The sequence below is a fragment of the Primulina huaijiensis genome, chromosome 18 (assembly GCF_012295235.1).
Source record: "Primulina huaijiensis isolate GDHJ02 chromosome 18, ASM1229523v2, whole genome shotgun sequence".
NCBI lineage: Eukaryota > Viridiplantae > Streptophyta > Magnoliopsida > Lamiales > Gesneriaceae > Primulina > Primulina huaijiensis.
The window spans coordinates 20272605-20288599 of record NC_133323.1 but is presented as its reverse complement, the minus strand read 5'-3'; the positions used below and the strand labels follow the sequence as shown (position 1 = coordinate 20288599).

General features: G+C 35.7%; 2 protein-coding genes across 2 annotated transcripts; one reads left to right on the top strand and one right to left on the bottom strand.

Annotated features, from left to right (window-relative positions):
• The first annotated feature begins 80 nt into the window (after positions 1-80).
• LOC140964883 (uncharacterized) lies at positions 81-840 on the top strand. Its single transcript, XM_073424855.1, has 3 exons — positions 81-343; positions 436-550; positions 632-840. Exons 1-3 carry the CDS (start codon positions 122-124, stop codon positions 703-705), a joined length of 411 nt encoding a protein of 136 aa, XP_073280956.1. The 5' UTR covers positions 81-121; the 3' UTR covers positions 706-840.
• An 85-nt stretch (positions 841-925) lies between these two features.
• Positions 926-3139, bottom strand: LOC140964882 (uncharacterized). Its single transcript, XM_073424853.1, has 6 exons — positions 2967-3139; positions 2716-2792; positions 2475-2622; positions 1765-1887; positions 1401-1625; positions 926-1163 (listed from the first exon to the last, which is right to left on the bottom strand). The coding sequence occupies exons 1-6, from the start codon at positions 3048-3050 to the stop codon at positions 1023-1025; spliced, it is 798 nt and encodes a 265-aa protein (XP_073280954.1). The 5' UTR covers positions 3051-3139; the 3' UTR covers positions 926-1022.
• Positions 3140-15995: the final 12856 nt, after the last annotated feature.

Below are 15995 nucleotides of genomic sequence, written 5' to 3'. Positions count from 1 at the left end.
CAGACTTTGGCCTAAGAAATTATGAATTTTTTAATAATTTTTTTTAGTTAATTTTCAAGCCCTTAAACGACGTCTTATTAAACCTTCCTATCTTGTTGATTATTCCTGTTCCTGCCAATTAATGGCGAAGACAAAGAAAGAGCTGCTCACTTCGGCTCCATGGAGAGTTGAAAGTGACGAGAAATTCAAAGACGCCCGGCTCAAAGTCACGAGCCAACCAGGTTCCACACCTACGATGCACGTCCCCGCCGCCAAGAAGAAATCCCCAAATTCCGATTTCGACGAAGACTCCCTCACTGAAATCGATCCCGAGCTGCGATACAGCTTCCAGCGCAACTTCCAGGTATGTTTAAATGGAAGGAATCCCTTTTTTTTTGTCTGGATACTAAGTGTTGATATCCATTGAAATTTGTTCGTTTTGACGTGCTTGTGCAGTTCGTTCAACGTGTTTTCAGCATCGACACGATGGTGAAGCCTCTTCCTCCCGCCATGGCCTATAATGTTTCACGCAATTTGAGCTTCTTCACCAGGATTTTTACTCAATTCTTCGGTAAGTTGTTCCATGGAGAGTGTGTTACTGTTATGTCATCATCTTGTTTACTTCCTTTTCTGATTTCTTTGAATGTGCCAGATCCTGAAGGTATAGCAGATGCACAGAAATCACTGGGACTAGGTCAGGAACAGAAACCTCGCAATGTCCGTTGATGTATATGCTGTGTTTGTATGATTTTCTTACATCAGAACAGTTATATTTCTCGCTTTGTTTCGCTAAATTTCACGAGTCTCTTTTCTCAAACATGAAATGCTATCTCAAGTATAATATCATCACATTACCATTTATCTTGAACTGTTATTTACAAACTTTTCAATATTGACAATCCTCGGACTCACTTCGTCTACCAACAAACTTTTATCTTGAGATAACACTATACAATCATCTCAATTATTGATGCCATAATCTTGCGACAATGACATCCAAAGCTTCGCACAGTAAAAGACTGTAAAAAGCAGCTTCCAAGGCTCTATTTTGGTGAACCTCCACGCCAATAGCCCCATTCACTCATTCCACACTCGGAAAGGAACTTTTGATAGTCATCTTCAACTTTTGCACAATCACCAGAGTGCTCATAGATGTGAGGTTGATCCTCGTCTTCGGAGACATGCTGCCACGAATGTCAAGTGCAACCAGGTCAAAATTAGGACGAGAAAAGTTTATATAAATTAGTTTATTATTGTATCATGCTAAAAGTATAAAAGCAGCACAGCATTTTCCTCGAAATACCCACAAAATTTTGTAAGTTAAGAATCAGATCATGGTGCGATACAACACCACTCTTGAAAAGCTCAAGTGCATAAAACGTGAAGAACAGTCCCAATGATCTTCATGCTTTACTACTTACAGCAGAATCTGGTTCACATTCAGTATCCATTCCATCTGGATTCGTCAAGTCACTGAGAGCCGTTCTCCATCTCGTGCTTTTAGACATGCGTTGATGAACTCCAGACATTTGTGGTTCTTGATTTCTCAGATCTTTGGCATTTCTAATTCTAATAGCCACCATTATGCATCCGATGCAAAAGGCTACCAGAGGTACCAGAACCAGAAAAGAACTAGTGGTTTTAGCCTGACAATAACATGGACAAGTTTGTTGAGGTTGAAACTAACTTCTAGTGTGCGTTTGCACCCAAAAGCTGATAATATTTCACTTGCAAAACACATTGGTGAAACTTGAACCCGAAGATGAGTACAATCAAGAAGCTTACACTAATTAAAGGATGGTGCGATGGCTTCATAATGATCTGATTCCATTCTCTGCCACGAAATCCTAAGTCTCGACTTGTTTTAGACAACTTATTTTTGAGCCATTCCCCGCCTCCGAAGTGACGCTTATAAGAAAAGAGATAAAAGTACCAAAACGGTAACAAAGATTTCTCAAACAGATGGCAAGTCAATTGATTAAACTGCATTTGTCATCTGGTTGTTAGACCCAACTTATTCTAAAAGCTCGAACGATGAGTTGTAAGTTGACAATACCCTTGTACTTCAACACTCGATTCATAATGTGTGAGAGGGACATGGGGAACACATGGCAGAAACTAAATGTCCATGAAGTATACAAGTTGGCCAGATATTGGACAATAAAGGCGTGCCCCCAAACAAAATTCATGAAGTATGAAAGGGTTTCTAAAACTAGTTCAATTTCAAGGATAATTTTAAATTTCCGCACTCTATTCATAACACACCAAAGTCGCCGGGATGCCAAATTTGAGATTCAGAAGTTGCAAAATATAGCATAGTAAGAATCACATCATTCATTTATAACTGAACATAATTGCAACCAAAACATCAATTAGTCTACAGATTTCACACAAGACCAAGCTCTTGACTTTTATTCTCTAACTTCCTGCTAGATTATCTACACCTCCATCCCGACAAACATAGGCATTCAAGAAATCAATCAACAAAGTCTCACCACTTGAGCATATGCGATAATAGGAGAAGGGGCATCAAGATGTTTCCCTTCAAAAATAAGATCACTATCCTCAATATCCTTGCCAGAAGTAGCAATTTCAAGAATTGGCACTCCATATAATTTTGAAATGGAAGACAGAGTTTCATCTCTGTAACATGCAAAAAATCAAAACATAAGAAACAAATTTGTTAAAGAATAAGTAGCAAATGAACGTAAATGAAATTCAGTAAAATGGATTTACTGTTTGACAAAAACATGAACCAAGCTTTTCTTATCTGGACTCTTCAAAGATATCCGCTGAAGATGAAGCTTACATCTCTGTAACGATGAAAATCCACAAGGGTTTTTAGCTCATTTTCACAAAAATGGAAAAAAATTCCAATCTTCCTACAATTTCCTAAACAAATACAAGCTCATTTAGGACTCACTCCACTGCTTATAAAACAATGTCATCAACAAACAAAAAGATGAAGTGGGGATAAAGAAGATAACCTGCGAGGAGTTTTTGGCAAACAATGCAGAGAATTTGAAGATTTTGGGCGGAGGACAAGATTGAGTAAGAAGATTCAGTTCCATTGACCGACCATTGTTTGATTCCCAATCGATCAGAATCACAAAACTTTTCTTCGCGAGGGTGGTGAAACTGACCTAGCAGTTGGGCCTCCTCCTTTCCAAGGCGTATTGGGCTTTGACTCCTAAATTCTTCATAAATCGACACGTGGCTCATCAAACGGCCCGATCTCAATTTCAATTTACTCCTCCATTTTTATTTTTTTGGGATTTAAAGTCAATTTCTTTTTTGAATAACCCTTAAATTTTATGACAACTTGGGGTTTTAATCATTTTTAAACTAAATATTCACAATTAAATTGAAATTAGCAAGATGGATACTTTCTCATTAGGAGTTTTTTTTAAAAAATTTTCACATTCATTTCCTTAAAATGAAATCAGGTGTGCATTACATAATCAGATGACACTTGGATTTAATTATCAATCGCAAACAATTTCACAAGTGCATTTGCTGTGATTGGGTCCAACATCCACACATTTAATTTTACTGGGCATTTTGCTCGCTGGAAATTGGCGTAATACAAGCAAAAAGCAATCATGGTTTCCTCCCACACCGCATGCACCTTTTCTTGGGATTCTGGCTGGGCAGAATTTGAATTCTTTCTGTCCTGTCAAAATAAAATAAATATATTAATTATGACATTGCTTTTTGAAAAATATAAATAATGGGAATTTTATACTATATATATATATATATATATATATATATACCGAAAGATGGGACTAAAAGAGTTACAAAGAGCATGATGGAAAAAACCAAGGAGTATTTCATTTTTGTTCTATCCAGTTATATTTTACTTTGATAGCTGCAACACTCTTTTATAGGTGTGATTGTGTGGATTTATAAGGTAAGTGGTGTTGAGTTTGTCAATGGTACCTACCAAAATTCAAATACATTAACACCAATATTTCCTTATTTCATTTACTAAATAACACTGATTTCTTATATTCTTGTTGGAAATCTATCAATCAATGTTTTTCCAATTTAGTTTGTGGAGATATTCTATGATTATTTTTCCTTTGTATTGGGGAGTTGAAATCTGTCAATCAATGTTTTTCCAATTTAGTTGTGGAGATATTCTATGATTATTTTTCCTTTGTATTGGGGAGTAGAAATCTGTCAAACATTCAACTTTGATTTCTTATCTTTTATGTCTTCGCAATTCCTATGCACAGACACACTTTCTGAAAACATTCGTGAAATACAGCTAAAAAGAATACAAAACAAGTACTTTTTTGTTGGAGTACCGTTTTTGATACGACCTCAATTTTTTTTAAAAAAAAAAATTGATAAACTCGAAAATTGCTAAACACAATAACTTAACATATTCATAAATCAAAATAATATAATATATGAAATCTCGAGTGCTTAAAAATCCTAAATCGTCAACTAACTAAAAATTCTACGTCGACCTATAAAAAGATCAATTGACAAATAAAATAAAACATAAAAATCCCGAATAAAATCATCAACAATAATCCTTTAAATCTTTTATCTAACAAGCTAGTGCGAAAAATAAATGTCTCTCGGGAGTGTATTGCTGCACTCGATCCACTCAATCGTCAGCGCCTCCCATAATATCATCATATCATGCATCATACAAACCAAGTGAGTTTAATCACTCAGCACGTTCTAAACATGAGTAACAAATAATACATATACAATCACAAGCATTTAAAAATCATACTTTTATTTAAAATAGCTTTTAAGCTTAAATACACCATTTAAAATCATTTTCAACATAATTAAATCATATATCGTAAAATCGTAAAGCTCTCAATCCTTTATCATTTTGGGTGAAGTTTGATCCTTGAAAGTGACTAGCTTTTATCCTCCGGTCGACTGATCAGTCTCCAGCTCCACATGGCCCAAGGGGGCGGGCACTAGGCTCCGTAATGAAAATACGATCATCCGGATCCCTCGAGAGCCTTCTCTCATAGACGGGCTCCCTCTAGGGCCTGTTCCCATAAATGAGCTCCCTCTGAGGTCTTTTCTCTCACGACATCTCCACAAAATTATAAGTTCACCGTTCTTTCTTAAAACGGATCCCCCACATATCATATATCATTTGTCACAATCAATTCACATTTCTCAAAATATTTTTCATTTTCTTTTAAAACATATAATATCATAGCTTTCCAAAAAATAACAGTTTAACAGTAAAATTACACATCTTTACCATAAATAATAAAATATCATATTTTCACCAAAATCATCATTTTAAATCATTTAACATGCATTATGATCCTTCAGGACGCTGCCAAGCTTTTACGCAATTCTCTAGTGTAAAATGACCGTTTTGCCTCTAAACGTAAAATTCCTCGATTTTAACTTTTTCTTACTTTTAATGATATGGGCTTATCCCAAATAATTATTAAAGCTTAAATATAATTTTTCATAATTTTATTCAGTTTAATTCGAGGTTTTTCAATTAATTTTTTAATTAACGATTCATGAGGCATTTAATTCTCGAATAAATTCAAAACTTAATATTTTCTTCCCAGATTTTAAACATAAACTTTTTATTTCCTAATCTACCCTTTTGCTCCATGAACCACCCCCGTGGACCCATGGTTCTAATTTGTATTTAATTTCGAAATATGACCCTCAATCGAACAAACCGATCCATCTCCCAATTCCACAGAGCCATGATTGAGCCACCTCGACCCAGACCTTAGCCAACCCATCTTGAACCCTACTAAACCCTGACCCTTAGAACCTGACCCTAGCCCACGCAAACTCTCCTGGACAGAAGATGCAAGCTGCGCGTGAACTCCTTCCACCTAACTAGGACTCTCTGCTCGAGCCACCACCAAACCCACCTTACCCTCACCGACCCTGGACCATGCCCAGACCCAACCAAGCTCAGACCAATCCCCTGAACCCATGCACAAAGCTTATTAAAATAAAGATTGTGTTTACATAAGAGTCAATAAAGCCCAAACCATAAGTTGGCTCGCTGGACACCTACTCTAACAATCTCCCACTTACCATATAGCTAACTACCCATAGATTTTAGACCCATTGCTTCACGATTCTTATGAAAAAATGATCCTGGCAAAGGCTTCGTCAATGAACCAACAACGTTACCTGCAGAGGCAGTTATCTCCGCTTATATGTCTCATCTTTCCACAATCTCCCGGATTATGTGGAACTTTCTCAGTATATGTTTGGATCGCTGATGAGACCTCGGTTTTTTTGCTTGTGCAATGACACCAGTGTTGTCACAGTAGACCGAGACTGGATCAACTGTTCGAGGAATGACACCCAAGTCTTGAACAGGTGTTGACAAAAAAAGGGAAAAACATATGACAACAGCAGTCAGCAGGAAGAAGAGAAGTGAACCAGACAAACCAACTGACAAAGGACCAGCTGATAAAAAGTCCAAGAAATGACCAAGTGTCCTAAATCAGTTGCTTTTCTATTGGACATCTGTATTTTTTTCATTTTGAAATGTATGTACGAATATTTACTTACCTATTTCAAATTCAATGAAAAATCTTTTCCTGATCATGTATGAATCTGTACATTATTTTATCTACAATCAATTTTGTTATTTCAGTCTATCAGAATAATCAGTTCAAGACATCTAAGTGTTGTCAAACACCAAAAAGCGAGAAATTGTTGGAATATTATAAGTTTCAGAGTTTGACAATTAAATCCGCAAAAGAGGTAAAGAACCAAACTGATCGAACATAATCAAGAGATCGTAACTGAAAAAAGATTTAAAAAAGATGACATAAAGTTCAGTAAACGATTTGGTAGTTAAAACGGAAGATCTCACGTAACTGAACTCAAAAGACCTACAACAATTGAAGTATCCCAAACTGAAATGACATTACTTTGAACTGAAAATGTCCAGCTGAACTGATCTGTCGATTAGTGACTTTTGATCAATTAATCAAGACATCAAGTTGTAGTATCAGCCGACATACTAACAGTTCGTACATAAGCAGAACAGATGCAACAGAGCAGAACGGTCTGATATTTTGTACCACTATCAAATAAAGTCATCTACTTGGACTAAATGATGATTCAACATATATTATTCATTAAATACATTCAATGTGACCGTTGAAATCAAAAACTATATAATGCTGATCGATTCAGTTGAAGAGGGTTGGTGAAAACTTACTGGACAAACTATCTACAATCATCAATCAGTTGCGAAACATTTTTCGAGTTTTTCTTAGTTTACTAATCACACACTTAGCTCTTATTCTCATTGTATTTATTCGTAGCATCCAGGCTACTCGTTAAGAGAGATTCAGTTATTTGCTGTAAAGTATTTGAAAAACTAAGAGTTTTAGTTTGGCAGTGTATACGTCCAACTGAAGTGGATTATTATAATCTGGTGTAATGCATCAAAGTCTTTTAGTGAAAAACACATATTTGAGATAGAAGGGGTGACGTAGGAGCATTTGAAGACTCCGATCATTCACAAAAATCGTGTGTTGTAGTTTATTATCTTTTCAGTTTTCACATAACCTTACATTTAGTATTCAATCTATATTTCAGTCTTATTCCACACTATTATCAGTTGACTTATTTTTATGGACAAACAAGATTTCAGAATCAATCAAATTAAAATATTGATTCATACTCAAAAAGAGTTCAAAAAAGTCGAGTGTTTATTCAACCTCTTTCTAAATACTCTAACTGTTTTAACTGATCCTATCATTTAATTTGGCTAACGTTCCCAACACTTGAAGGTCAAGTGGATGTAGGACTATTTTTCGTCCGAACCACTATAAATCGGGTGTTCTCATTTCTTGTATTTTCAATTCTTTTGTGATTCTTGATTGAAGCATTACTGGTCACTGCATGAATTTGTTCAGAAACTTGAAACAAATCACTACATGTTTTTATGATAACGTCGGGTTTCTAATCATTTGTATATTATATTATCTATTTTTACTTTTAGTTATTTTTCAACAATTAATTTTAATCTCTTTTTACCTAAAAATTCACAATTAAATTGACAATAACAAGAACGATACTTTATCATTAGGAGATTTTTTTTCTTTTCTCTTTTTCACATTCATTTCCTTGAAATGAAATCAGATGTACGTGTCCATTACTATTAAAATAAATATATAGGAATTACTAGTTTACATCTCCATGTTATTCAAAATAACATTATTTTTATTCGGGTTTACCCAAGTTAGTCTCGTTCTTTTCATCAATTGATTAATAATGTCAGAACTCATATCTGATTATACACATGTGATTATTGTAAGAGCGTTTAGTAGCATCGCCCATGATCCCATAGGTATCACTAATAATGCATACAAGAACTTTTAGTCATGGTTAGCGTATAGTACGGTCCCTTCAACACATATATCTCGATCAAATCTGCATCCATTTGTATATCGAGAATTAATAGTATCATGGTATGTGAAACTATGAAAACATCTTTCCCTAAAGCACATTTCTTGCTCTGGCCAGAGACTCATTGCTCTATTAACTCATCAGATCACATAGAATATCTTCACCCGTGGCAAACGGTGAATCCCCGACTACAATGCATTTGCTCCTACGTATTTCAAAACTACACCCAACCACGCTATCTGGTGAGCCTAAATGGAGTCGGTAAACGGATCAAAGTGCATGCTAGTACGTATAGCTCCTACATTGTCCCGGGTCAAAAGACTAATGGTGTACAACCATAATCGCAGACTATTTGACTCAATAAGTGAAAACCACTTGGATAGTCCGAGGGAGGGTTGTTCAGTGCATCATAATTTGATCACCAATCTATGTGAATGGATATCTCCATGTCCTTGTCTGTGAAACATGGCGTTTACATCACATATGCTAGTCTTGAGCTCGAGCGACCTTTATCCTTATTGTAGGCGGCTGATTCAACGAGAAACCTGTTTAAAATATATGGTACACTTGCTAATGAGTTTCATGATCTTACGTTACGAGGTAGACTTCATGGTACTAATTGTATATTCAAGGACTTTATCTATGCACCTTGCATGGGTATACAGATAAAGTATAATGTCATAGTTGAATGAATTCGTAAAATATTATTAAAATAAATATTGTTTTACATTAGAGTCAATAAAACAAAAGCTACAAGTTGGTTTGTTGGGTACATATTCTAACAATCTCTCATTTGCCCTATAGCCAACTACCCATAGATCTTAGAGCCACTGTTTCGCGATGCTTCTCAAACAATGGTCCTAACAGTGGCTTCGTTAGTGGATCAACAACGTTATCTGCGGAGGCGACTCTCTCTACCGATATGTGTCATTTTCTCACAATCTCCCGGATTATGTGAAACTTCCTCAGTATATGTCTGGATCGTCTATTAGACTTCGGTTCCTTCGCTTGGGCAATGGCACCAGTGTTGTTACAGTAGACCGAGATTGGATGAACTACTTGAGGAATGACACCCAACTCTTGGACGAAATTCCTCAACCAAACAACCTGCTTTGCTGCAGCCAATGCAGCTATATCTCAGTGGTTGAATCCGCTGTGGTGTCTTGCTTGGAATTTTTTCAAGAGACAACACCATAATTGAGCGTGAATACAAATCCAGAGATCGATTTTGAATCGTCCACATCTAATTGGAAGTTAGAATCAGTGTAGTCTTCCAATTTTAGTTATCCACTCGTGTATACCGAGAACAAATTCTTAGTTATTTTCAACTATTTAAAAATGTCCTTCACTGCTTCCAATGCAGTGGTCCGGGATTCGACTGATATCTGCTTGCAACACTCAGTGCATATGCAACATCAGGGAGACATATGCTATCTTCAAGTAGAAATTTATACAGATACAGATGGGGGGAGATCTCAATTTCAATTTACTCTATCGGTATTTCTTTCATTATTATTTTAGATTTAAATTCCCTTAATTTATTTCTTTAATAACCCTTAAATTCTATGATTATATATAAATATTATATTATCTATGTTTAGCTATTTTTCAAAAATAATTTTTTAAACTAAAATTCACAATTAAATTGAAGTTAGCAAGAACGATACTTTCTCATTAGGAGGTTTCTTTTTCCTTTTTCACATTCATTTCCTTAAAATGAAATCATTCTCCAATTTTAAAAAATAAATATATAGGAATAACTAGGTAGAAATTTAATAATTTGTTAATAGATGGGAAAATTATGGATGACACTTGGATATAATTATCAATCGCAAACAATTTCACAACTGCATTTGCTGTGGTTGGGCCCAACATCCACACATTTAATTTTACTGGGCATTTTGCTAGCTGGAAATTGGCCTATTACAAGCAAAAAGCAATCATGGTTTCCTCCCACACCGCATGCACCTTTTCTTGGGATACTGGCTGGGCAGAATTTGAATTCTTTCTGTCCTGTCAAAAATAAATAATTATATTAATTATGACATTGCTTTTTGAAAAATATAAATAATGGGAATTAGTGCGCGCGCGCACACACACATATATATATATATATATATATATATAAAATATGTATTTTGTGAGACGAGTCAACTATGTCCATATTTACAATAAAAAATAATATTTTTGACATAAAATTTTTTCATGAGTGACCCAAAAATAGAAGATCTGTCTCACAAAATTGACTTATGAGATCGTCTCACAAGAATTTTTGTAATATATATACCGAAAGATGAGATCGAAAGAGTCATGAAGAGCATGATGGAAAAGATAAAGGAGTATTTCATTTTTTTTATTTTATAAAGAGGCTCTAGTAATTATATTTATTTTGAGGATAAAAATATGGTAGCTACAACACTCTTTTATAGGCGTGATTGTGTCGATTTATAAGGCAAGTGCTCTTGAGTTTGTCAATAGGACCTACCAAAATTTAAATGCAATGTGCATATTTCACTTAATAACACATATTTCTTATATATTCTTTTATATATNATCATGATAAAGTTTGATTTTTTTTGGTTTTAGCAATAACGGTTCGCTTAAAAACCTTTTAAGTGATCGTCATCGCCTTGATGGTGGAAATGACCTAATAATCCTCGCTCTTTCAATTTTGGGAGAGACTATTGTTCGAACCGGGTTATAGCAAAACTCTCTCACTCTATGTTCTGATGAAAAAAAGAAAAATTCTTTATGTGAACCCATATATTTATTGATCTTACTTAATAACTATATTTTGATACATATATTTGAGAAATGTTTAGAGTAATATGGGGTAATAATACCTTTTTTTGAGCCGATGGAGTGATTTTGTTATATTTGAATCTCAAACTCAAGACATGACCTCGAATTTAGGCTCGAACAATTTAGGTACACGTTTAACGTGCACTACAAAGACCCAAGATTCCATGCATATCCATGCACATAAAGCTTTGTACAAGCTTTTATCTTCCTTGCAATTTTCGAAAATTTGAAGGTGAAATTAAATGAATTATTGACCAAGACGCAACAAACTCATTTAGCCAAAATTTGAAATTCATTCAGCCATGTTTTTTAAATTTAAACTCCTTGAGCATCAAATTTCTTTTGAAATTTGAAAGGTCAATTTAAATGCATCATTTGACCAATTGTTACAACCTTCCGAACCAGACTTGTAACAGCCCATTCATGGCTGGTAATGTCATTAAATGGGCTATAATGGCCTTAAAACCATGGCCATTAAGCTGATCCAAGTCCCTTATAAATACACCAAGAATTGAGAGGAAAATATCACACCAACATATCACTCAAACATTAACATTTTTGAGCAAGAAGAGCAACATATTTCATGTCCCTTTTCTGATAAATTTGGAAGCACTCTAGTAGCTGAAGTTCTGTCCAAGAATCGAGCAAAGAGCCGTTGTCCAAGGTCGAGTAGATACTGCAACTTTTGAGCATCGAATTCTGCACAAGTCCGAGAGTTCGAAAGCGTTAGTGTTCTACCATTCCAGCAACTTTCAGCCACGTTTAATTATAGAAAAAAGAAATGAGCTTATATATAAGTTTTAAAATAATGATGTTTCTGTTTTTGAAAACTCAACATTACACTACTAGTTTGAAGTCCTCTGATTTCGAATATGTTTCCTTCGACATAATTCCTTGGCTATGCTAAGAAATCTTGAAAATGCACTGTTAGGATTTGAATTAAAAGTGGTAATGAAAATTTTGAAATATGATAAGATAAGATATTTCTATGATGTGGTGGTTTATAATAACTGATATATGGCCTCGCCCCTTAGAGGAGTAACAATTAAGGACTGGTCAGTATACCATGGATAAAGAGATGAATAACATTGTCTTGTTTAAGTTTATGCTTCATTTAAGATATGTCTTAATGCCTTGCTTCGAATTCTGTTTGTCTCATGTTTGATTCATATTGTAGCATGTTATGTGACATGTCACTATTGAACTCATACTATATATGTATTTCGTTATTCTTGTGTACGATTGTCCCCCACATGCTAATTGTTTTCCCAAACACTTACCCCTTTACTTTACTCCCAAAATAAAGGAGAATATCAATTGGAAGAAAATGAAAAATACATGTTTTTGGGGTTGGTGATCAAGTTCGAGACATGAAGTTTCAAGCATTGATTTTAGTTTATTTTTCATTACGTTATTTCTTCAGTATTATGTTATACACTGTAAAAATAGTTTTGATTTATGTAATAGACTGGCTTTTGGCTATTTATGTACTACGTGACTTGTTGTTTCATGATTTTAAATTGCTAAATAATGCTGATGATGCGTCTCGGTCTCAGAAAGTGACATTTTAGTATATCAGAGTTGTCAGATTCATAATCTGGCTGTAATTGTCCAAAAAAAAAATACAAGATTTCATATAGTGATGGAAAACCCTAATGTACTACCCTCTGAAATGATCCAACGAAAGATACTTACGCAAAGTGCTCTTCGCTATGACCAAAGCCTTGTTTATACCAAAACTCCATCGTTTATGGCTCCAAAATTGCGTTTTTGTTAATTATCGTTAAACAAATAACCTCTTGAAGAAAAAATGCTAAATCCAATTCCGTTAACGGTTATGTAATCCTCCTGACTTAAGCTTTAGACCCTTATAAAATTTCCGAACTTTCTATTTTTATAAATTTTTTCCTGAAAAATCTCTTCTTACTCGTACCTTGTGTCAATCACTTTAAAACTGTCCATTAAAGTTTATTTTATCATTATTGATTTTATTTTATTGTTCTAAGTATTTTAATTTGTTTTATATCAGGAAATGGATCTTTGTACTCGTGCTCGCGAATTTTAGAGCTCAACTCTACAAAGATAAACAAGAACACCAAAAGCAATTGTTGGCCAAATACTTGGCATTTGAAGACTTGAAGAAGGAAAAACAAGAGTTAGAAGAGCTCAAAAACCACCTCCAGACCAAAGCCGTCAACAAGATGAGGCAACAATCCAAGGATTAAAGAATTCAGTGCAGGCTCTGAATACTCGGAACAACCAGCTGCACAACAATGTTAATCATTTTCAAGATGTGCTGGCCAACTTGTTTGAGGAAGATCCCGAGGAAAAGCTTATGGAAGATGAAGCGGTGGGGGATGGAGAAATTTTAGACAACTAGATTAGATTCTAACATCATACTCTTGTAATAAGGATTTATAATCCATATGATTTCTTTCGAATTTTCTTTTGCACTTCCTAAACCTTTGAATTGAATTTATTTCCCTTCTCATTGGAAACAATAAAATTTTATTTGAATCATCGGTTGATTCATTGATTTCATGTTTAGACCACTATGAGTTCGTGATTATTATTCACTCATTTATATATATTGGTAAACAAATATCTTAGAAACTTGTACATATGTAGGACATGCACAGAAGACCAGTACAAAAAAACCGCAACCCATGCTACGGAAATAGCAACAAAAACTGGAACACCGATGAAAACAACGATAATCCACCTCCGCCACCACCACCAGGATTATGAAATCATAGCAACCATTGTGACTACCACAATCCAAGGGTTGGGAAACCCAAATGCTAATGGCAATCCGCCACTACCACCGAACCTCAACAAATGGGGTCAAGTGCCACTATGAGTCCTTCTGGAAGAATTAAGCTCAAACATTCAAAGGAGACACGGACCTTGAAGTTGGTTAACTGACTCAAAAACATCGAGACCCAACTCCACCTACTCGAGATTCTGAAATAGTTCAAGGTGGATGTGGTGACACCTCAAACTTTCAATTACTCAAAACTCAAAGCAATCTTCTTTGCAGAAAAATCTACGCAAATGGCAAGCCAAACCCCTGCTTTCCTTCTCAACACTATGGCTATTGATTTCGATTCGGTTCTATCCGTTTCGAATGAATTCATTCGCATCATGTTTCTGAAGCTCGAAGCTATGGGTTTGAGGAAATTCTTGGGAATGACAACCAAAGTTATTTATCCGAAGGAGATTCAAGCAGTTTATGTTAGCAGCACAGTTTCTGGTGACGGAAAGATCTCCATGACTGTCAACAACCAGACGCTGACTATAGATGAATAATTCTTCAGCAATCTTTTCCAATTACCTACTGTAGGTCTGTCACACTTCTCTGAAGTCACGATAGCTGATGTCGAAGAAATGCAGACTTTGCTATCTGTCGATGGGAAGAAGATCAAGGTGTCTGACCCAAAGAAAGAACTGAAGCCAGAGATCCAGTTGCTGGCTGATATTGTTGCCAAAGGCGCTCTAGCCAAGACAGGTTCCTTTGCTGCCCTTACTCTAGAGAAATTTCAAATCATGACTGCAATCATGAAGGGTACAAAGTTGAACGGGTCAACAATCATCTTCTAAATTCTGAAGAATATGGTTCAATCTTCAAAGCGGTTGAATGGTTTCGCACTGCAGCTCAGCTATTTGTTGGAAAGCTCTGGTATTATCAGTAACTCCGCATAAAGGATGTCCAAATTCAAGGTGTTTAATGTCAAGAATGTTCAGCAAACCAGAATGAAGCTGGACATCTCCCCAGCCAAATTTGTGAAAATCAAGACGGAAATTGGAATGATAGTAGCTCCGAATTTTGTGAAGATTGCAAAAGCCAAGGCTGTGGCTCGCCAGCTGACAACCAAAAAGAGACTGGTTGTCAATGACAGTGATTCGGAGAAAACACCATCTCCAAAAATTTTGAAGAAACCAAGGTCTCAAAAGACCAAACCAGCTATTTTCGGAGCCATTCCAGTATCAGACTGATGTCTACTGGAGCTGAGGCACCTTTTGCTGCCGAACCAATCCATTCAGTTCCAGTTGCATAATCAACTGAAGAACCTCAACTGAAGAAGCCAGCTGATCATCCTTCAAAGCTCATCACCGAATCTGGTGAAACCTGGAAGCTTGTAGGTCTTCGTGCACCTCCTATCACAGTGATCCGACCTACATTCTTCCGATCGCACGATCCAATGGCGTGGTGATTCGCGAGAAAATAGACTCAACTACTTAAGGGCTAAGTATTTCTAATCCTCTGACTAATCCAAAAGACAAGGTCAAAAGAACCCAGTCCAACCAGCTCTGTTCAGACTCACATCGATTTCATCTGGAGTGACATTAATGTGTTTGTTGAATTAGAGTTAGAGTATTTTGATGAATGGGTTCAATTCAGAACAGTAATCTTTGCGAAAAGTCTGAAGAAAAAGTCAGTTCTGAAGAAATATATTGCTTTGGAGACTATGGTTCTGAAAACTGTCAAAGCAATAACAATCGCACATGCCTTGGAAAGGAAAGTTATTTCTTTGATCTAATGAGGATGAAGAGACTAGCTGAAGTGACTGCCGAATTGAAGCTGAACTATAAACCAACTGGTCCAACTGCCTACGCCGGCAGAGCAGTATTTCAACAACTGGAAAACGATCTTATCTCTCTTCAAATGAAGATAAAACTCTGGGAGATGGATCAGCAGTTGTAGGAGAAAATTGCTGAACAAGGTTCTGAGCAAATAACTAAATCTGTTCATGAGGATATTCAACCATCCAATTATTCTGCACCTTCCAGATCTTCACCAGCTGGAAAAACTCTTT